Source organism: Hyla sarda, chromosome 8, assembly GCF_029499605.1.
Source record: "Hyla sarda isolate aHylSar1 chromosome 8, aHylSar1.hap1, whole genome shotgun sequence".
NCBI lineage: Eukaryota > Metazoa > Chordata > Amphibia > Anura > Hylidae > Hyla > Hyla sarda.
This window is the reverse complement of record NC_079196.1, coordinates 98,981,972-99,005,147: the sequence shown is the minus strand read 5'-3', so window position 1 is coordinate 99,005,147 and position 23,176 is coordinate 98,981,972. Positions and strand designations below refer to the sequence as shown.

The 23,176-nt window shown below is 44.1% G+C and overlaps 1 protein-coding gene across 4 annotated transcripts in view; it reads left to right on the top strand.

Moving 5' to 3' along the window:
- KIAA2012 (KIAA2012 ortholog) overlaps positions 1–23,176 on the top strand; it is a 230,504-nt gene that overhangs the window by 112,367 nt on the left and 94,961 nt on the right. For all 4 annotated transcript variants that reach the window (XM_056535330.1, XM_056535328.1, XM_056535329.1 and 1 more), the window contains one exon: positions 20,116–20,184. In XM_056535330.1, coding sequence (XP_056391305.1) covers positions 20,116–20,184 — 69 coding nt within the window. The remainder of the gene's footprint in view (positions 1–20,115; positions 20,185–23,176) is intronic.

Below are 23,176 nucleotides of genomic sequence, written 5' to 3'. Positions count from 1 at the left end.
ATAACTTTTCCTGGGATTTTGGGTTGAAATTAGGGGTCTCGGCTTATACTCGGGTCGGCTTATACTCGAGTATATACGGTAGCCTGATTTTTTATTCTTTTGACTAGGGGTTTCTTAAACTATTTCTACTTGGGTCTCAACAGTAGTGTTGCTCGCGAATATTCGCAATGCGAATTTGTGAATATTCGTGAATATAGCACTATATATTCGTAATTACGAATATTCGTGTTTTTTTTTTTCACAGTACACATCACAGTGATTACCCCTCTCTGCTTCCAGCTTGTGTGGTGTAAAGAAGGCTCTAATACTACTGTGTGAGACTGGCGTGCAAATTTTCACATATGCTAATTTTTGTATTTGCTAATTTTCACATATGCATATGCGAAAATAAAACGTGAATATTACGAATATGCAAATTTAACAAATATATGACGAATATTCGTCCATATATTCATGAAATATCGCAAATTCGAATATGGCCTATGCCGCTCAACACTACTCAACAGCAAATCCATGTTGATATTGGGACCTCACCAGCCAGCACCCCTCCTCAGTGGTGCCACACATCATAGTAGAGTGCAAAATTCCCTTCACTATGTCACCACATTTAATAATGCAGCGAAAAAATACCTTTCCAGTCACACCAAACAAATACCACAGTGCAACATACAGTGCATCCCCAAAAGCACCAAACAAGTACCACAGGTTTGCTTAAATACCGGTCAAGGAATGCCAGACAAATAACACAATACAGCATAAAATATACCGCTATTAGCATCATATACCACAATGCAGCACAAAGTACACCCCACCAACACATATTATACAATAAAATCTCCCAATAGTGGACACTCACAGGGAAACAAAAAGTGTCCTTTATTGAATGATGTCCCCTTGTCACGTACCGGGATGTAGGCTGTCACGAAGTTTGGATGTGGATCCTCCACCTGTGTGGCTGATGACTCGGACAGTATTGGGGAGCGGAGTCTAAGGTGCCGCTGGTTTTCACCAGAGCCCGCCGCAAGGCAGGATGGGCTTGCTGCGGCAGGCGACACCCAGGTCGCAACCCCCGACACGGCTCGACCACACTGGTAACTGAGCAATGCAGGGTACCGTAGGATGAGGCTGTAGCGTAGTCAAACGTAGCAGAAGGTCAAGGCAGGAGGCAAAGGTTCGTAGTCAGGAAACGTAGCGGGAAGGTCTGGATACACGGGTATGGCAAAACAGGCTGTTGGGAACGCTTTCTCTCAGGCATAGAGCACTGAAGATCCAGCAGAGAAGTGTGGGAGGTGCAGGAACTTTATAATGTGGTATCAGGTGCCACATTAATTATGGGCGTACTGGCCCTTTAAATTTCAGAGCTCCGGTGTGTGCGCGCCCTAGGAGACGGGGAGGTGTGCACCGGAGCTTAGAAACAGGAGAGGATACGGCTGCAGGATGTGGTAATTGACAGGCCGGGATTCATATGCGGGCATGTCCCGCGATGTGAATTCCGGCCCTGCCGGCAGACGGGGACACAGGGACTCAGGGAGCTTGCGGCGGGAGCGCAGAGTGTACCACCACTATTGGGGGAAATCCTCAAAAAATCTTTCTAAATTACTGAATACTGTCCTGTACTCACTCCATAGTGTAATTACCGATAAAACATGATAAAGAGCAATATAACAGAAGAATCTCCCAGTGCTGTTTAATTCCCCCTCTTGATCCCTCCAAAGCAACTTCATTCTTCCTCTTTGAGCCCTTCTGTGCCATTTCATTCCCCCTTTATACCCTGTGCCACTTTATTCCCCCTGTGCCGTGTGCCAAATCATCACCCCCTTACCTTTATGCCACATCATTTCCCCTTGATCCTCCTTGTGCCATTTGATTCCCTTTTTATTACTATCTGTGCAAATTCATCACCCCCTCTTTACCACCCCCTGTGCCATTTCTACTTCCCTTGTGCCATTTTATTCACCTGTGCCACTTTAGTCCCCATGTGCCCCATGTGCCCTGTAGCCAGCAGGCTCAGGTGCCAGGGCACAAGGAGTGAGGGGGGGGGATGATTTGGGACAGGGGGATAAAATGGCACAGGAGGTGGTAAAGAAGGGGTGATGAATGTGCACAGGGGGGGGGGGGCGAATTATGTAGCTGATGGACATATAGTATCAGGAGACCACTGTTTAAACAGCACTCTTCTGTTTCTGTGCTGTGGAGCCTTGGCCCCTTTCTGGGGTATTGGCTGTACCCTCCAGACGGCAGCCCTGTGTACAAGGTAAGGCCGGCACATAAGCCCGGTTGTCCGCTATTGGGAGTGTTTTGTCCCCTATTTGGATGTTTTGTCCCCTATTGGGATGTTTTGTTCCTTATTGGGAGTGTTTTGTCCCCTATTTGGTGTGTCCTCGTCCGCTATTGGGAGTGTCCCCTATTCGGCAGGTGCAAATACTGTACATTAAGTCTTATGGGATTCTGCCGGGGAATAAGGGAGATTTTACTGTATAAGGGAAAGCAGAGAACATAATCCAGGCATGCTATATATTATAATAATATAAAGGATAGTACATAAAAAAGCAATTTTACCTGTCCAGCAAAGCTTAGTCCCATGGAAATGGGAAGACTGACTGAGGGTGCTTTCACGTTTGTACGTTTGTAGTGTACGGTTGCTGGATCCGGTTGGGAGGGATGAAAACCGGCCCCTTCCGTATCCCAGCCGGATCCGGCCCGAACCCCATTCATTTCAATGAGCCGACCGGAGTCAAACGCTGACTCCGGTTGTCTCATTTTCCCCCCTATACGGTTCTCTGACCGGATCTAGAACCGTGGTATATCACAGTTTTAGGTCCGGTCAGGAAACTGTATACGGGGCAAAAATGAGACAACCAGAGTCAGCGTTTGACTCCGGTCGGCTCATTGAAATTAATGGGGTTCGGGCCGGATCCGGCTGGGATACGGGACCGGACGGTTTTTGACCCTCCCAACCGGATCCAGCAACCGTACACTAAAACGTATTGTGAAAGCACCCTGACTCTGAAGGCTTTGAGCAGAACAAACAGGCAGGCTTACTGAAAGAGACCCGGGCAAGGTATCTTATTGCCTCACCATGGTCTCAGTCACTGAGCAACTAATGAAAATGACATATTATTCGTGGGAGGAGGAAGGATGGAATGGGCCACTATGCTGCCATTGTCATGGGCTGGACTTAGTGTTGCTGATTGACTTCACCCACAGTCACTGTGGGGGAGATTTATCAAAACCTGTTCAGAGGTAAATTTGCTGAGTTGCCCATAGCAACCAATCAGATCGCTCCTTTCATTTTTGAAAAGGCCTCTGAAAAATGAAAGAAGCGATCTGATTGGTTGCTATGGGCACCTGGTCCACTTTTCCTTTAAACAGGTTTTGATAAATCTCCCCCTTTTGAGTCTTAGGGCCGGCAAGGAAAGGCAATCATCCACCAGAATCAATCAGCAGGACTACATTGCTGGGGTTTATGCTTTTTACTAACACCCAGCACTGGCTCTGACCAGCTCCCTATCAGCCAATAAGATATGCCTTACCAGGGAAGTGAGTCTGACACTCAGAGCAAAGTAATGACATTTTTTCAGCAGTTTTCCCCAGAATCCCTCACCACTTACTTGACCATAATGTGATGTTTACAGCTCATCTCCTAGGGTTATGATGACCTGTAGTACGTCAGCTTGCTGGTCTCACACACAGCCATTGGCTGTCCGGGCATGATGGGAGTTGTAGTTTTGCAACATGTGGAGGTCCGCAGGTTGAAGACCACTGACCTAGAGTTAATGTCAGCAATGAATGATGGTAACTGTAGCCTGTTACTCCTACCGGCTACTGCGGAAGCTCCATGCACTATTGCTGCACAGAAAAGGAATGCATAGGGAGCAACATTGTAACCTGTGAATATAGGATAAGTCTGACACTGTTGCTATTTTAAATCTTTTGTCTGAACTCCAAAATACCCAAAATGTCTTCTTCTGAATGGTCCTTTGCAGGGGAACCTGGGGAACCATATCTTTGACCACAAGTCCACCAAAAGTCCAACTGCACTTAAAGGGGTACTCCGGTGAAAACCTTTTTTCTTTTAAATCAACTGGTGGCAGAAAGTTAAACATATTTGTAAATTACTTCTATTATAAAATTAATCATTCCTGTACTTAATAGCTGCTGAATACTACAGAGGAAATTCTTTTCTTTTTGGAATGCTCTCTGATGACATCACGAGCACAGTGCTCTCTGCTGACGTTATTATAATAATAATAATGCTTTATTTATTGTTGTCCTTAGTGGGATTTGAACCCAAGGCAACAGGGCTAACCACTGAGCCACCATGCTGCCCTTTGCATATATCTGCTATGCATCTGCTATGCATGGTTGCTAAAATGGACAGAGATGTCAGCAGAGAGCACTGCTCGTGATGTCATCAGTGTTCCAAAAAGAAAGGAATACCTCTGTGGCATTCAGCAGCTAATAAGTACTGGAAGGATTAAGATTTTTTAATAGAAGTAATTTACAAATATGTTTAACTTTCTGCCACCAGTTGATTTAAAAGAAAAAAGGTTTTCACCGGAGTACCCCTTTAAAGGGAATGTTTAACCTTGTTAAAGGGGTACTCTGATGGAAAACAATTATTATTATTACAATTATTATTATTATTTTTCAAATTACCTGGTGCCAGAAAATTAACCAGATGTTTAAATTACTTCTACATGGCTGATGCCAGGTAGCCCTGTGTGTCTGCCACATCTGCAGTGTATTTTCTGCAACGCTAAACACGCTGCAGATGCGGTATATGTGACCCTACCGTAAATGTGTATTTTACGGATTCATCTTACTATGAAATGATAATCATAAATAATACAGTTTAAGGATTTTCTTCCCCAAGACTTTTTACAAAACAAAGCAATCTATCTACGGTATATAAATATAATAAGCAATGTGCATCTGTTAGACAACAGGCAGCTCTTTTGTCCTATGAAAGAGACATATGAGTTCTTTTAAATATTTGTATTTTTAAGACCTGTTCTCTAAAGCCTTGGTTTCTAATCTGCCATTGTCCTTTATGAAGAAAGACGGGTTAATAGGAGAGAGGCTGTTTTGGGGGGCTGCTGACAAGTACAGATGTAAAAACATGTGTGTTCCATTTATAGAACTACTCTGGTGGGCCGTGACGGCCTATCCTGAAGCACTAGTACTCTTTAACCCTTTGTTGCATGCTAGACATTGTATAGCCATAATTGCTTATCTTAGCAAGATGTATTTCTTACAGTCTATAAAAATTTGAGTATGACAGCAACCATTTTGTGTATTCTGGGAAAGTTCTATAACACAGAGCATAAATAACCTTAATATACGGCATTATGTACTGCTGGGATAAAGGACTATACATGCAGCCAACTGGAAACTGAAATATTATTGCGCTAGACTTCATTACTGATTTATGGTCAGAGAAAAAAAGGTTGGAAAGTGAAGTTCATTAGACATTGATGGGTCGCAGTGGGTTCTTATTAGTGATTACTGAGCCACAGGGGAGAGAACCGTTTTAATCACCCCTTATATTTCCAGTGGTGAAACACATTGGGGAGAGGAAGCTCCTCCTTACTCTTCATGCTTTCACATCGCCGCCCACCCCCTGGTTTTGCCCCTTCAACTCTTCGGCTCCAGACTAAATCAATAGTCCACACTTGCAGGCTTGACTCCATCACACTGTGATTGTCAAGAAGAAAAACAAACCTCGCTGACAAAGGTCCCAGCAGAGAGCAAAGAATACAAGACTGGGTGAATGTCAGACAGATGTCCAGAAAAAAATGTGAAAAGAAAAATATCCAAGGCACTCTGTTAATATTAAAAAAAATTAATTTTCTCAGACTTTTTTTTTATATGTGTGTGTGTGTTTACGTCTTTTTTCTTAAGACGTTATTTTCACCCACTTTATGATGTTATTAACAAAAGGATTCTAATTGTGGATTTTACCGCAAGCCCTTCTATTTTACAGACTCCCCACTTAACATTACTCTGCTAGTAAACACAACCATAATTACCACAGATGGTAATATGGAAGGGGCCACAGTCACCAAGGCCCTGGATACAATAATAATCATCATTTGCTTTTTACATATATAATACCTGGTTTTTATTTTGTTACTATCTCTTTATTATAAACTACAGCAAAAATGCTTATGCTTAGTGCATGTCTTACAATCCTAATCATATCTAAAATGTTATTGTCAAAGGGGTTTTCCCAAGGTTTATGTCACTAGAAAAACATGTAAAAAAGTAATCAATACTTTTCATTCCCCCCCTCCCCATATATATATATATATATTTATATTGAAGTTTTTTCTTTAGGGTTAATGTACACAAGCACGTTATAGCTCTGTACAAGAGTGACAATAGGACTGATTCCTTTCTATAGTACACCTAAAAAAGTCCCTGAAGGCATAGATAAAAACTAAAAATACCTACAATACTGGCTTTAGTTCATATATAAAAATCAATTCACAAAACACATTGTTACGCTCGCGGCGTTCTCCTCTCTGCAGCGCCCCGGTCAGACCCGCTGACCGGGAGCGCTGCACTGTCACTGCCGGCGGGGATGCGATTCGCATAGCGGGACGCGCCCGCTCGCAGGTCGCATCCCAATCTACTTACCTGTCCCGTTCCCCGGCTGTCACGTCCTGGCGCGCGCGGCTCCGCTCTCTAGGGCGCGCGCGCGTGCGCCAGCTCTCTAAGATTTAAAGGGCCAGTGCACCACTAATTGGTGCCTGGCCCAATCAGTGTAATTAGCTCCCATCTGCTCCATGCCTATAAAAACCCACTTCCCCTTCCTGTCCTTGCCGGATCTTGTTGCCTTGTGCCTAGTGAAAGCGTTTCTGTGATTGCCTTACCAGTGTTACCAAACCTTCTGCCGTTGCCCTTGACTACAAACCTTGCCGCCTGCCTTGACCTTCTGCTACGTCTGACCTCGCCTCTGTCTAGTCCTCCTGTCCCTTGCCACTCTCAGCAGTCAGTGAGGTAGAGTCATTACCGGTGGACACGACCTGGTTGCTACCGCCGCAGCAAGACCATCCCGCTTTGCTGCGGGCTCTGGTGAATACCAGTAGCAACTTAGAACCGGTCCACCGGTACGGTCCACGCCAATCCCTCTCTGACACAGAGGATCCACCTCCAGCCTGCCGAATCCTAACAGTAGATCCGGCCATGGATCCCGCTGAGGTGCCACTGCCAAGTCTCGCTGACCTTGCCACCGTGGTCGCCCAACAAGGACAACAGCTGTCACAGTTGTCCGCCATGCTTCAGCAGCTTCTGCCTCTACAGCAGCAACCATCTCCTCCTCCAGCTCCTGCACCTTCTCCGCAGCGAGTGGCCGCTCCTAGCCTCCGCTTGTCCCTGACGGACAAATTTGATGGGGACTCTAAACTCTGCTGAGGTTTCCTGTCTCAATGTTCCCTACACTTGGAGATGTTGTCGGACCAATTTCCCACAGAACGATCTAAGGTGGCTTTCGTAGTTAGTCTTCTGTCTGGAAAGGCCTTGTCATGGGCCACACCGCTCTGGGACCGCAATGATCCTGCCACAGCCACTGTCCAGTCCTTCTTCACTGAAGTCCATAGTGTCTTCGAGGAGCCAGCCCGGGACTGCTTTGCTGAACCTAGTCCAAGGAAGTTCCTCCGTAGGTGAATACGCCATCCAGTTTCGTACCCTCGCCTCAGAGCTAGCCTGGAACAATGAGGCCCTCTGCGCGACCTTCAAGAAAGGCTTATCCAGCAACATCAAAGATGTACTGGCCGCACGAGAAATTCCTGCTAACCTGTCTGAACTTATCTGGTGAATACCAGTAGCAACTTAGAACCGGTCCACCGGTACGGTCCACGCCAATCTCTCTCTGACACAGAGGATCCACCTCCAGCCTGCCGAATCCTGACACACATTAATAGAATATACAGTCATGGCTGTAATTGTTAGCACCCCTGAATTTTTTCAAGAAAATGAACTATTTCTCACAGAAAAGGATTGCAGTAACACGTTTTGCTATACATATGTTTATTCCCTTTGTGTGTATTGAAACTAAACTAAAAAAGGGAGGAAAAAAAGCAAATTGGACATACAGTGGGAATCAAAAGTTTGGGTACCCCAGGTAAAAAATTGTATTAATGTGCATTAAGAAGCCAAGGAAAGATGGAAAAATCTCCAAAAGGCATCAAATTACAGATTAGACATTTTTATAACATGTCAACAAAAGTTAGATTTTATTTCCATAAATTACACTTTCAAAATAACAGAAAACAAAAAAATGGCGTCTGCAAAAGTTTGGGCACCCTGCAGAGTTAATATCTTGTACTGCCCCCTTTGGCAAGTATCACAGCTTGTAAACGCTTTTTTTTTTAGCCAGCCAAGAGTCTTTCAATTCTTCTTTGAGGTATCCTTGCCCATTATTCCTTACAAAAGTCTTCCAGTTCTTTGAGATTTCTGGGCTGTCTGTCACGCACTGCTCTTTTAAGGTCTATCCATAGATTTTCAATTATGTTGAGGTCAGGAGATTGTGAAGGTCATGGCAAAACCTTCAGTTTACGCCTCTTGATGTAATCCCCTGTGGATTTCGAGGTGTGTTTAGGATCATTATCCATTTGTAGAAGCCATCCTCTCTTTAACTTCAGATTTTTCACAGATGGCATCTAGTTAGCATCCAAAATTTGCTGAAATTTTATTGAATCCATTTTTCCTTCTACTCATGAGATGTTCCCTGTGCCACTGGCTGCAATACAACCCCAAAGCATGATTGATCCACCCCCATGCGTAACAGTTGGACAAAGGTTCTTTTCATTAAATTCTGTTCCCCTTCTTCTCCAAACATAACTTTACTCATTCCGGGCAAAAAGTTAAATTTTAACCTCATCGATCCACAGAACTTGTTTCCAGAATGCATCAGGCTTGTCTATATGTTCTTTTGCAAAGTTCAAACGCTGATTTTTGTGGTGAGGACGTAGAAGAGTTTTTCTTCATATTTGTACAAGGATCTCTTTATAGTGGAATAGTGTACCACAACTCCAGTGTCTGCCAGATATTTTTCTATGGGATTGTGCAGGCAAACATTGCTTTTGAATTGTTTTTCTCACAATCCTGCGAGCTGTTCTGTCTGATATTTTTCTTGGTCTTCCAGATCTTGCTTTAACTTCCACTGTTCCTGATGACTGCCATTTCTTAATTACATTCCGAATCGAGGATATTGACATCTGAAAACGTTTTGCTATCTTCTTATAGCCTTCTCCAGCTTTGTGAGCGTCAACTATTTTCAGTTTCAGATTTCTAGACAACTGCTTAGAAGAACCCATGGTGCTGATTGTTGGGGCAAGGTCAGATGAGTCTGGGCATTTAAAACCTTTGAGATAGAGATCACCTGGTCTTCCCAGATGATGATTGAGAACAATCCATGATACTGGCTGGTCTCCGCTTTGCAAAGGGGGCAGTGCATGCTATAAATTCTGCAGGGTGCCCAAACTTTTGCAGACGCCATTTTTTTGTTTTCTGTTATTTTGCAAGTTTAAGTGATGGAATTAAAATCTAACTTTTGTTGACATATTATAAGAATGTCTAATCTGTAATTTGATGCCTTTTGGAGATTTTTCCATCTTTCCTTGGATTCTTTATGCACATTTATACAAATTTTTACCTGGGGTGCCCAAACTTTTGATCCCCACTGTAATGTCACACCAAACTCCAAAAATGGGCTGTACAAAATTATTGGCACCCTTTCAAAATTGTGGAAAAATAAGATTGTTTCAAGCATGTGATGCTCCTTTAATCTTACCTGAGGCAAGTAATAGTTGTGGACAATATAAAAATCACACCTGAAAGCAGATAAAAAGAAAAGAAGTTCACTTAGTCTTTGCATTGTGTGTCACACTAAGCATGGACAAAAGAAAGAGGAGAAGAGAACTGCCTGAGGACTTGAGAACCAAAATTAAGGAAAAATATCAACAATCCCCAGGTTACATGTCCATCTCCAGGGATCTAGATTTGCTATTATCCACAGTGCGCAACATTATCAAGAAGTTTGGCACTGTAGCTAATCTCCCTGGGAGTGGACGGAAGAGAAGGATTGGGTCCTGAGTAACATATCACTTTTTTTCTTTTTTTTTTTTTGCACTATGACAGGTACGCTTTAAGGGGTTAAAACAGTACTCCTTTGGAAAACATTTATTTATTTTTAAATCAACTGGTGTCAGAAAGTTAAACAGATTTGTAAATGACTTCTATTAAAAAATGTTTACCCTTCCAGGACTTTTTAGCAGCTGTATGCTACAGAGAATATTCTTTTCTTTTTTAATTTCTTTTTTTGTCTTGTCCACAGTGCTCTCTGCTGGAAGGGTAAAAATTTTTTAATAGAAGTCATTTACAAATCTGTTTAACTTTCTGGCACCAGTTGATTGAAAAAAATGTTTTCCACCGGAGTACCCCTTTAAGTTGCAGGGGAACCCTCTGGCCAGGAGAGCACCTTGCACATGGGGATAGGAAAAATGTTAGATACATATAAACATTACGACAATATGGACTGGTAATGGACATGTTAGATACAGTCCTGACTAGACATTTTGACAAACTCATATGTACATTATATAGACTGACTAAATTAGTTGGACTATGTGTGATACTGTTTTTATTCTCTATATCTAGCGGGTAACTGTTCTTGAGTAGACCTTTGGGATCTACACAACACCACCTCGGAGGAATATGGAACTCTTGAGTCTTCTGGAGCTCTTGGAACTTCCAAGGCCGCAGCTGGTTTGTCCTCAGCAAACTCAGGAGCTGGTATTAGTTCAGGACTGGTAGGGCCCAGAGTCGCTGGCATCTGCACTGGAGAGGCTGGGGACAGAGTTGGTTCTCTGGAGACTGGTGTATAAACCGGAGCCAATAATGATAAGACTGGGACTGGCGTAGACTAGAGTAGGTTGAACCAGCCCTGGTGCTGGTGAGACACGGAAGATCGCAGGCTGGATTGGAGAAAACATGGGGAAATCCATGAATGGGTGGATTCCCTTGCCTGGAATGCACTCTCTCTCAAGTCTGACCGCTGGAGGAGGTGGTGCTGGGAGTACTGGCAGATCTTCTTTCACACATAACTTGATTTGGTTTTGGTGAACAACTTGTGGCTTGTACGCAGGCTTTTGTACTTTGCATACATCGGATTCCAGATAGAGTATGGCCGTCACCGTGTACGGTGTTTCCCAGATAGAGTCTAACTTGTGGGTCCTTGGAAAATTCTGCAGCCAGACTTTAGTGCCCAATTGAAGTGGTTTTGCAGAAGCATGACAGTTATAGTCCTACTGTTGTCTCTGCTGGGCCTCGCCCATCTTCTTGCTGAAAATTTCTTTGGCCTCTATGATTCTTCTCTGATGGTCAGAGACCCACTCAAGGGAGGCTTGCGGAGATTTATTGAAAGGGGCTTGGAGCCAAAATATTCGGTCTTTAGGCAGCTGCCCATGTCGCCCCGTCATCACGTAGAAAGGGATGTACCCTGTACACAGAGGTCTGTGTTATTATAGATCTCCAATAATTCGGGCAGCAGTCAGGGCCACTCTTCTTGTCTTGACACAGAGGCTGCTTGCAACATGTGGATAAAGACTTGATTGATGATTGAGACGCTCACAGAGCCTGTTCCCCTGGGGGTGATAAGCAGTACGGAGTTTCTTGCAGGCATGGAATTGACATAGCTCTTGGAAGAGTTAGGCCTCGAAGGCCGTTCCATGGTCCGTTAGGACAGACTCTGGACACCCAAGGGTTTGCACCCAATTGGAGTAGAACATCTGGGCCGCTGTCTTGGTTGTTAGATCTTTGACGGGGACAACGACATCCCATTTGGAGTAGTGATCCATAAGTGTACCCGAACCGGGTAGGAGACATCTTGACATGATCTAGCGCGACCAACTGGTTAGGCCTTTCACTCTGGATGGAATGGAGGGGTGCTCTTGCATCCTTGTACACGTTCTTGGTGACATTACAGACAGCACATTCACTGCACCATTTCTCAATGTCGCTCCGCGACAGTAGCTTCGGTCTTGTGGACTCCAAAGTGTTCCGACTGATCATGGTATGTGTTGAGGACCATCGCCAGAATCTGATGAAGTCGATCACCAGAGACGGGATCTAAAGAATTTCGGTACAACAGTCCTTTGTGCACAAACAGTTGCTTCCTCTGTTGCCACAGACGTTTCAGCTCGTATTCACACTGGGCCCAGCGTAGATGGTAGTCCAACAGATCCCCCATGACTTGACTTTCATCTTGAAGAGTCTTCCAGGTGTATAGTTCTTCTTTAACCTTTTGGGACCTGAGTTCACCGTCCATGAGGGCAGTCACAACATTCTGATTCACGAACCATTGGTAGAATGGGGGCATCTCCACGTCTTCCTACACGTCTTAAACAGGGGGTTCTTTGCCGGGGGTCATCCTGGACAGTACATTGGCATTGACATTCGACATGCCCCTTCTGTACTTGAAACTGTAATTGGCTAATCTTGAAGCCCAACTCTGCTCGATGGCACCCAACTTGGCAGTGTTCAGGTGGGCCAACGGGTTATTATCCATGTAGACAGTAAATGGCGTGGCAGCCAAATAGTCTTTGAACTTTTCGGTCACAGCCCACACCAGGGCGAAAAGTTCCAACTAGAATGAGCTATAATTTGCATCGTTCTTCTCTGCTCCATGCAGGTTACGACTGGCATAGGCAATTACTCGCTCCTGTCCTTCCTGGACTTGGGACAGGACAGCTCCCAGACCTTCAAAACTGGCATCAGTATACAGCCAGAAAAGATGACTGTAGTCTGGATACACCAAGATGGGTGGTTCTGTCAGCAGACTTTTGAGAGCTCGAAATGCCATCTCTTGCTCTTTGGCCCATTTAACAGGTCGTCTTCCATTGTAGTTCTCCTTCGCCGTACCCCTTAAGAGAGCTGTGAGGGGTTCTGCAATCTGGGCGAAGTCTGGAATGAAATGGCGGTGGTAGCCGGCAAACCCCAGGAAGCTACTGACACTTTCACTGTGCGCAGGTTTAGTGTTAGCCAGTTCTTGACAACTCTGACAGGTGGCTAAGGTGTTCCTGGTAGGACTTAGAATATGCAATTACATTGTCCAGGTACAATAGGACACTTTGAAAATGTAGATGGCCCAGGCACCTTTCCCTCAGATGCTGGAACATAGCAGGGGTCTTCTCCCTATCCTCCATGGCCATGGGCACTTGCCAATATCTACTGGTTTAGTCCAGGGTTGAGAAGTAAGCAGCCAATCCGAGGGAGGTAAGTGACTCCTCGATCCTTGGCAATGGATAAGCGTCCTTGTGTGTGACATTATTCAATTTCCTGTAGTTGAGTAGGATGCTTACGTCCTTTTTCTTTACTAGGACAGGTGGTGCCACCCAGGGGCTCTGACTTTGCTGGATTAGGTCTGCCTTTTTTATGTTGGCTAACATCTTCTTGACAGTGTGATACATGCCGGGCGCTCGGATGCTGTCTTTCCTTGATAGGTGAGCTCTCACCTGTGAGGATTCGATGCTGGATCATTGAAGTCTGCCCGAAGTCTGTGGGGTGCTTGCTGAAAGCCTCATGGTACCTCTTGGCAACATTGATGATTCCATTGACTTGGTCCCTAGGGGTAGTGCCATCTCCAAGCTGGAGTTGCGCCCACCAGGGCTTTGGAGGGCTCACACTGGATCCTTTGGCAACTTGAGCTGCACGATGTCGGGCCACCAGACTTTCTGTCACAATGTCTTTCAACTCTAGGAGGTACTTGGCTACAGGAGTGTATTTGGGCAAGACAGTAGCAGAATCAGACAGATTTACTAACCGCACCGGGACTCTCCCGTTGGTGACAGTGACCAGGCTTCTTGCAGCTCAAAAAAGAGGATGATCTTCCAATTGCATAGGTTCCAGCAGGGCTCAATAGTCCCAATTCTTGATTCCGGGACGTGCACGACACAATTGATGTTCTTCGTGTTGGGTTGTAAGGTCACTGTCCTGATGTCTTGAACTCGTACTCTGCAGATTTTACCGTGCTTGTTGGCAAACTTCTGCTCCGCCTGTAGAACTTTCAAGTGGTGCTGCGCATATGGCCTTAAAGGGACATATGGGGAAGAGTGGCATGCAAGGAATCTAACACTTCAGTGAAACAATACTTCATAATGTTCATCCCCAATATAAACTCAGCAGACCCCTTATCTGTCACATTAGTTACAATCACTCCCTGCCCGCTAAGTACATGCCCTCCCAACTGAATGTTTGGCTCCCGGTATCAATGTCTGGGGACTGGTTGCCCATTACCAGCAACTACTCGGAAGTTAACATCATCAGGCTCACACAATAAACTAGCATCCCAATGCTGATAGAAAACACTTTTAGGTATAGTAGACACTTGTTACCCTGTATCCCTGCCTCCAAAAGTACACCTTCTACAATAACAATAACAATAACAATAATACATAGGGGCAAGAGGCGACATAAAAAGAGAGTCCTGACTTGGGTCATTCGGGGATTGGACCTGATGACTGTTTTCCTGAGGGCCGGTCCGTGACCTCTGGGGAAATCCATTTTAATCCCAGCACTGCATTTTCCAATGTCCTGACTTATTACAGTAAGTGCAAAAGGGTCTTTGAGTCCCTGAGGGTCTATTGGGCAGAGGATTGCGGTAATTAAAACTGCAGGGAGCAGGTTTCCTAGGCAGGGGCGGTTCGTGGTCAGGTGGAGCGGCCTGTGTGGCATGCTCTTTCACAGCCTTAGCCAGTTGTACAATGTCCTGCTTAACACTCTGTAAAGGCTGCAGTGACTGGCAAAGTAGATGACACTGATGCGCGGGCTGGTGACGATGGTGGTATAGGTCTGGCTACCGCCCCTAGTGGCTCTGGAACGGGTGTAAGGGGTGTACAAACTTCCTCTAACTCAGTCCCGAACTCATTCACTTGGATAGCCAGTATTTAGCAAGGTTTTGGACTGCTAACATTCTCAGCTGGGCTTTGTCCCACTTATTTTTGAGCCCCATTAATAAATATTAGTGTTGCTCCCGAATATTCGCAATTCGAATATTATTCGCGAATATCGCATATTCGCGAATTCGCGAATTTCGCGAATATAGCGCTATATATTCGTAATTACAAATATTCGTTTTTTTTTTTTGTTTTTTTTTTTCACAGTACACATCACAGTGATCACCCCTCTCTGTTTCCAGCTTGTGTGGTGTAAAAAAGGCTCTAATACTACCGTGTGAGACTGGCGTGCGAAACTTCGCATATGCGAAAATTAACATATGCTAATTTTCGCATATGTTAATTTTCGCATTCGCGAATGTTCGCATATGCGAAAATAAAACGAGAATATAACAAATGTGCGAATATTCGCGAATATATGACGAATATTCGTCCATATATTCGCGAATATTCGCGAATTCGAATATGGCCTATGCCGCTCAACACTAATAAATATGTCCATTAACACCTTGTTGCCCTGCTCGGGAGTTATACCATCTAATTTTTGGACAGTCTCTAGGGCATTCTGTAGGGCTACGGCATATGCTCTCAAGGTGTCACCTGGCTTTTGTTGCCTTTCAAACAGCTGGAGACGTACCTCTGAAGGAGAATGTGACTCAAATACCTGGTACAGTCCTTCAAAGATCTGCTCTACAGTCGCCTTCTCGGAGGCTGGAACGGTGCGGACTTCCTCTAATGCTGGTCCCTGGAGTTGTCCTGTGAGCAATTGCACCTGTTGGTTAGGAAGGAAAGAGTAAAAGACAAAAACTCTGGATCCCCTCTTTGAAATCCCTCAAGGTGAAGGGGTTTCCATTGTAGGTAGGGAGGACAGGGTTCCCCATGAACACCGGTGCAAATGCTGGAACACCAAGACTGTTGATGCTGACTGCAGGCAGGGCTGGCAAGACCCTGGCTGCTGGGGCAGGTGATGACCTCGCTGTTGGAGATGAAGGGGCGCTGTCACCTGGTTGAGCTGGAGAGCTGGGTTCTGACATCCTGTTGAATTTTGAGTGTGCTGTCACTTTAAAGGAAATAAGGTGCGTTCTCCTTTAAGATGCCTACTGTAGCACAGCAGCGGCTTTGACTTGACTGATGGGGGTACTGTAATGGATGTTCCCACTCTATTTTGCAGGCACCCAGTTGTAATCAGTCTTGCGACCAGACTTGAGGGCACTAACTGGTTAATACTGATAGCTACTGGCACCGGAGACTGGACACTGGCAATCTTTGGTGTTTGCAGAGTCTCTGCTGCAGCAGGAGCTTGACAGGTAACAACAGAGATGAGCGCAGCAGCCAGAGCTTCCAATATGGCTCTGCTCAGGGAACTTCGTGTTTTGGCAAAATCTTCCCTTGTGCAACACAGGGGGGCTCTTTGGTTCCTCCTCACAGCACTGAAGAGGCATCACCGTTGGGGACTGACGGGGTGGAGGTGTGACCGCTCACGCGCAGGAAGCACCGGACCACGTTAACCCTTCCAGGTGCCAACTCTGTACAGTTCACAGTACAGATAACAGTCTTTTCTTCATCTCCCCCTCTATTTCACAAGGGCCTAGGGTATAACACTTTCTGGCACAAACTTGACTGCGATTTTTATTTACAATACTGGACACAGTTCAGACTGGGGGAGGACTTGTCGCATAAGGCACACACCCGTATCCTGTTCATAGGATGCCAAAAGTTGTGGTAGAGGGTATGATGCAAAGGGTAGATGGAATTACCCTAGGGGCAGATGGCATTAACCCCTTGTATTCGTGATGCCAGGGCGTGGTTTATCCTCAATACCGCCCAAAGGTATACCGCTGCATCCTGGGCTAGGCACGGGGGCAATAATGACTTCGATGCCAAGTTACTGACAACGGTAGCTTTACTGAGCTTAGACAGGTGGAAAAGTCTACACGGAGGCCCACGGAGGGGACCAGTGACTCAGAGACATTAAGGGCTTGCTGGGACTTGTAGTAGATGGGGGTCAATTTAATGCATGCCACGTTGACTTAACAAATGATCACTGTGACTAACTTGACTTGACTGATGACTGTCAATACTGAGACTGTGGCTTACTTGTGGCTGCTTGTCGCAGCAAACTGGACTTGAGGCCTACTACCACTCTGGACACACACCTAGACTCGACTGCACTGGACCTCAGCAGGAAGCAAGAGAGCTGAAGAGAGTGAGCTAGCTCCTCCCAGGGCTTATATGGGGGAGCCAATAGGTCACCCCGGGATCACTTGGTCACTGGTACCTCCTGGGTAACAATCACATGGTACATTTCTTAAAGAAACAACATATTGTATATTATAATACATAGCAAAACATATATACAGGGGGGAAACAAGTACAAGGGGCCCAGGGAACACTGAAGGGAGGCTGCCCGACAGGGCAGCAAGGGTACGGGGTAACACTTCCAATACTGGGCTACCACATATTTAAAAACAAAAAAATATTCACTTGTTGTGTCAATATTTCATTGTAGACTTGTGCAATATTGATTAATATTACATGCCCTTGCCCTCTATATTTTATGGTACCTGATCTCCCCTCCCCACGTGGCATGTTGGCAATCAATAAAGTTGTACATATTGTATTATTATGTTTTGTGAATAGATTTTATTTGTAAATTGTATTTTTATTAATTTCACAAAATGAAAATAAACAAAGGCAATGTAAATCAAGAACAGCAGTAAATGGCGCTGCGGGGCACCACAGGTACAAAAGACAGAAAGCATTACCACAGCTGGAATAAAAGCAGTGTAAATAAATAAATGTTGTGAACAGAGAGCCCTTACTCCTATGGGTCTGAAAGGAGGAGTCTGCAAACTAAACTTAACCTCTATGACATCCATATACTCTAACAGCAATGTACCTTTTTAACTTTTTTTTTTATATTCCCCTGTCGTTCTCCACTAGGCCTCAGCTAAAGCCTGTTTTGGACACAACAATGAAGCAGCACTGTCATAAGCCATTTGGTCCTCAGTATAGGATATACCCCAGATGTCAATACTAGTGTTGCTCGCGAATATTCGCAATACGAATTTTATTCGCGAATATCGCATATTCGCGAATTCGCGAATATTCGCGAATATAGCGCTATATATTCGTAATTACGAATATTTTTTTTTTTTTTTTTTTATCCCTCTCTGCTTCCAGCTTGTGTGGTGTAAAGAAGGCTCTAATACTACTGTGTGAGACTGGTGCGCGAATGCTCGCATATGCTAAAATTAGCATATGCTAATTTTCGCATATGCGAAGTTTTGCTTATGCTAATTCAGTATATGCTAATTTTCGAATGTTATTTTCGCATGCGCGAATTTTCGCATATTTTCGCATATGCGAAAATAAAACGAGAATATTACGAATATGCGAATATTCGCGAATATATGACGAATATTCGTCCATATGTTCGCGAATATTCGCGAATTCGAATATGGCCTATGCCGCTCAACACTAGTCAATACTGGAGACCACAGATACTGAAGGAGATTTATTAAGCAAAATATGGCAGAATGTTGCCATACATACTGAGTGCCAAATGTATCCCTAGACAGTTTTGAAAAGTGAAGAAAATCAGATCTGACTAAGTTGTAATATAAATAAGATTTATTAATACTATGTGCCATTATTTTGATGCAAAAACTAGTTGTAAAGTAATCAGCCATCAGTTAGCATAAGGAAGTCACTTACATATCTAGCGAAATCTGCTAAATTTATCACCACATGTGCCACTAGGATAGATGTAGTGCAGTTTGTCTCATCTAGTTAAACACTGTCTAAATTTAGAACAGTATTAATAAATCTGCCTCATTGAGGGGAATTTATTAATCTGTTTTAGGTTGCTTTTTTTTCTGTGCTAAATTTGTGGGAGGAAAAGTTGCAGGCTGGTCCCGAGCGACTTTTTCTGCGACATTTCATTTAGACTGTTAAAATTTCCTGACCATGAAGTGTTCTTATTTAGTGTTGTAAGTTATCACAGGGCAATTGAACTCTGCCCTATATAGGTCTATTCGACAATTGTATTAAGGTCCATGCAACATTTAATACAATTGTGGCAAAGCCCAACACTACTCTGCAACATTTAACCATAGCAGTTCCTCGGTCATTCACCAAAGTTTGTGCACCATTAAATAAATTTGGCGCATGGCTGCCACTTTCACCGCAACATTTTTGCTCTAAAGTCATCAAAAAGCAAGTACAGATTTTATAAATTCCCCTCATTGTATCTATTCCTCTCATTGTATCTATTGTGTCCGTTAAGAAAAACACAAAAGGGCAGAGCCTTGTGTAGTACTTCTATGCTTGTAGGGTCATACAGTGCATTCTCTTAAACCCAAATGGGTAACAAATTTGGCTATCACTCACACCTTGAGGTACTAAAGAAGGGGTAGCTGTTTGGCCAGAGTGTAGTCAACCAGATTGATCCTGGAGGGACCCATCTTAAGGATATCAGAAGGCAGAAGAATAGCTATATGCTTGGTGCTTCCATGTAGATCTCCACAGCAAATGTTGTTTTATAAAAACAAATGTATTTAAAAATTGTATTTTTCAATATTTTGGGCCTGTCCCCCTTAATCACATACTGAGGAGGGGGTGGGTCCCTGAAACACATTAATGTATTTTTAATTGCATTGTATTTTCTTTTATTCAATTAAATAAATAAATACATTTTTACAGAGATCTACATGGCAGCGCCAAGTATATAGCCTATTATCTGCCTACTAATACAGGAAGGAATGTAGCTGGAATGGGCAGGCATCAGGAAATTCACCAGACTGCTTGTACAATATAACAGGTTCCCTTTAAGTATTCAGATAAAATAACCATTCTATCACTACAAGGTTCCATAAAAAAACTAAAACCATTCTGCAGGACTGTGCTTTACTCCTACATGATGCCTTAAAAATCACTCAATAAAGATGATCATAACCCCCCCCCCCCCCATCATCTTGATAATGAATCACCTTAAAGTAACCTTACACACTACTTGTTTAGCAATCAGCCGGAGCCTAGACACGCTCAAGGGTTAATTTGGAAAAAATTGTGTAATCAGTGAATGATGTCACTTTAGTGTGCATTTCTAAGACCATGCAGCATTCTAAACATGTCTTATCTGTGTGACTTCTAGATTACCTTCCAGTGGCATCTGCCGGTCAGGAAGAACAATGGCCTTTAAGTCAGCAGGATTTGGAGAGAGGTAAGAAACCCTGCAGTGTACAGATAATGGGGTATCACTAAAGAAGTTTCAGTAACTAATAACCAATGAGGCTTACACACTAAGGCACTATGAACGCTGAGTCTGAGGAAAAGCTCCTGTTGTATATGTCAAACCTATTACTAGGGCTTCATTTACCTGATGGAGGTCAAAAGAATACCGTTTAAGCCTCCCCTTTTTATCTGTATAAGAAAGTGCTGCAGACTGCAATATACAAAGGACCCCACAAAAAAAGGATACTGCATTATATATATATATATATATATATATATATATATATATATATATATATGATTTCTTACAAGTGTAGTCAATTGGTGCATACATTGGAGCCTCCTGGTAAAGGTATACAGCAGAAAACATAAACCTCTAATGGAAGTCTGCATAGAACCTAAGGCATACTACTTCTATGAAAACTAGCATTAAATTACAATTCTGTTCAGTTATAGATGCAGTTAAAGCCGTGGTGACTGCATAAAGTGTGAAATAACAGCTAATAAAATGCCATTAGTTCAAATTGAATCTCAAATGGCCACTTTCAGGTTCAAAAACTTTTTATATGTTATACACCTTGGCAAAACATTAACCTTTCTAATATTCTTCATAAGAAAATGTTATTTCCTTTTTATAGAAATCATGGCTTTGTCCAAGCTGGCATGGACAAAGTCCAGTAAGTGAGGGTGGGCTAGCACTCCTCTGTGCTCTCTCCTGTCTGATAGGACTCCTCTGTGCTCTCTCCTGTCTGATAGTACTCCTCTGTGCTCTCTCCTGTCTGATAGTACTCCTCTGTGCACTCTCCTGTCTGATAGAACTCCTCTGTGCTCTCTCCTGTCTGATAGGACTCCTCTGTGCTCTCTCCTGTCTGATAGGACTCCTCTGTGCTCTCTCCAGTCTGATAGGACTCCTCTGTGCTCTCTCCTGTCTGATAGTACTCCTCTGTGCTCTCTCCTGTCTGATAGTACTCCTCTGTGCTCTCTCCTGTCTGATAGAACTCCTCTGTGCTCTCTCCTGTCTGATAGGACTCCTCTGTGCTCTCTCCTGTCTGATAGGACTCCTCTGTGCTCTCTCCAGTCTGATAGGACTCCTCTGTGCTCTCTCCTGTCTGATAGCACTCCTCTGTGCTCTCTCCTGTCTGATAGCACTCCTCTGTGCTCTCTCCTGTCTGATAGCACTCCTCTGTGCTCTCTCCTGTCTGATAGGACTCCTCTGTGCTCTCTCCTGTCTGATAGTACTCCTCTGTGCTCTCTCCTGTCTGATAGTACTCATCTGCGCTCTCTCCTGTCTGATATGACTCCCCTGTCGGATATGACTCCTCTGTGCTCTCCCCTGTCTGATAGTGCTCGTCTGTGCTTTCTCCTGTATTACAGTACCCCTCTGTGGTCTATCCTGTCTGACAGTACTCCTCTGTGCTCTCTTCTGTCTGATGGCACTCCTCTGTGCTCTCCCCTGTCTGATAGTGCTCGTCTGTGCTTTCTCCTGTTTGACAGTACCCCTCTGTGGTCTATCCTGTCTGATAGTACTCCTCTGTGCTCTCTCCTGTCTGATAGAACTCCTCTGTGCTCTCTCCTGTCTGATAGTATTCCTCTGTGCTCTCTCCTGTCAGATAGTACTTCTCTGTGTTCTCTTCTGTCTGATAGCATTCCTCTGTGCTCTCTCCTGTCTGATGGTATGCCTCTGTGCGCTCTCCTGTCTGATAGTACTCCTCTGTGCTCTCTCCTGTCTGACAGTATTCCTCTGTGCTCTCTCTTGTCTGATAGTATTCCTCTGTGTTCTCTCCTGTCCGATAGTACTCCTCTGTGGTCTCTCCTTTCTGATTGCACTCCCCTGTGCTTTCTCCTGTCTGATAGTACTCCTCTGTGCTCTCTCCTGTCTGATAGCACTCCTCTGTGCTCTCTCCTGTCTGATAGTACTTCTCTGTGCTCTCCTCTGCTAGTACTCCTCTGTGCTACATCCTGTTCTATCAGACAGGAGAGCGCACAGAGGAGTGCTAGCCCACCTTCACTTACATAGTTACATAGTTAGTATGGTTGAAAAAAGACATACGTCTATCATGTTCAACCAGGGAATTGAAGGGAAGGGTGTAAGGGGATAAGGGGAAGGGATGTTGTTTTATAATTCTGCATAAGCATTAATGTTATTTTGTTCCAGGAATGTATCTAACCCTGTTTTAAAGCTATTAATTGTTCCTGCTATGACCAGTTCCTGAGGTAGACTGTTCCATAAATTCACAGTTCTTATGGTAAAGAAGGCGTGTCGCCCCTTTAGACTAAACCTTTTCTTCTCCAGACGGAGGGAGTGCCCCCTTGTCCATTGGGGGGGTTTAACCTGGAACAGTTTTTCTCCATATTTTTTGTATGGGCCATTTATATACTTATATACATTTATCATATCCCCCCCTTAAACGTCTCTTCTCAAGACTAAACAATTGTAACTCCTTTAATCGTTCCTCGTAGCTAAAATGTTCCATGCCCCATATTAGTTTAGTCGCACGTCTCTGCACCCTTTCCAGCTCCGCAGTGTCCCTTTTATGGACTTACTGGACTTTGTCCATGCCTGTGCTTCAGCTTGGACAAATCCATGATTTTATAAGCCATGATTTGTATAAAAAGGAAGTACAATTTTCTTATGAAGAATATAAGAAAGGTTTATGTTTTGCCAAGATGTACAACATAAAAAGTCTTTGCATCTAACAGTGCCCATTTAAGGGTAGAGTCACATGTAGCACATTTGTAGCAGGTTTGACACAGCTGAAATTCTACAAGGAGATTAAGCTGCTATACAATTAGTTCTGCTTGTGGCCTGTCCACTGCGGATAATCCATGGTGGAAAATCTGCAATCCGAATTTCAGCTACGGAAAGCGTGAATGTGCTATTTGCGACCATACCCTTAAGATTTTAAAGATTATAGAATTTGAAGGGGCATTTTAATCTTGTGTTTCGAGCTTCCTGGTCGCCCTCTGGCCTGTCTGCAGGT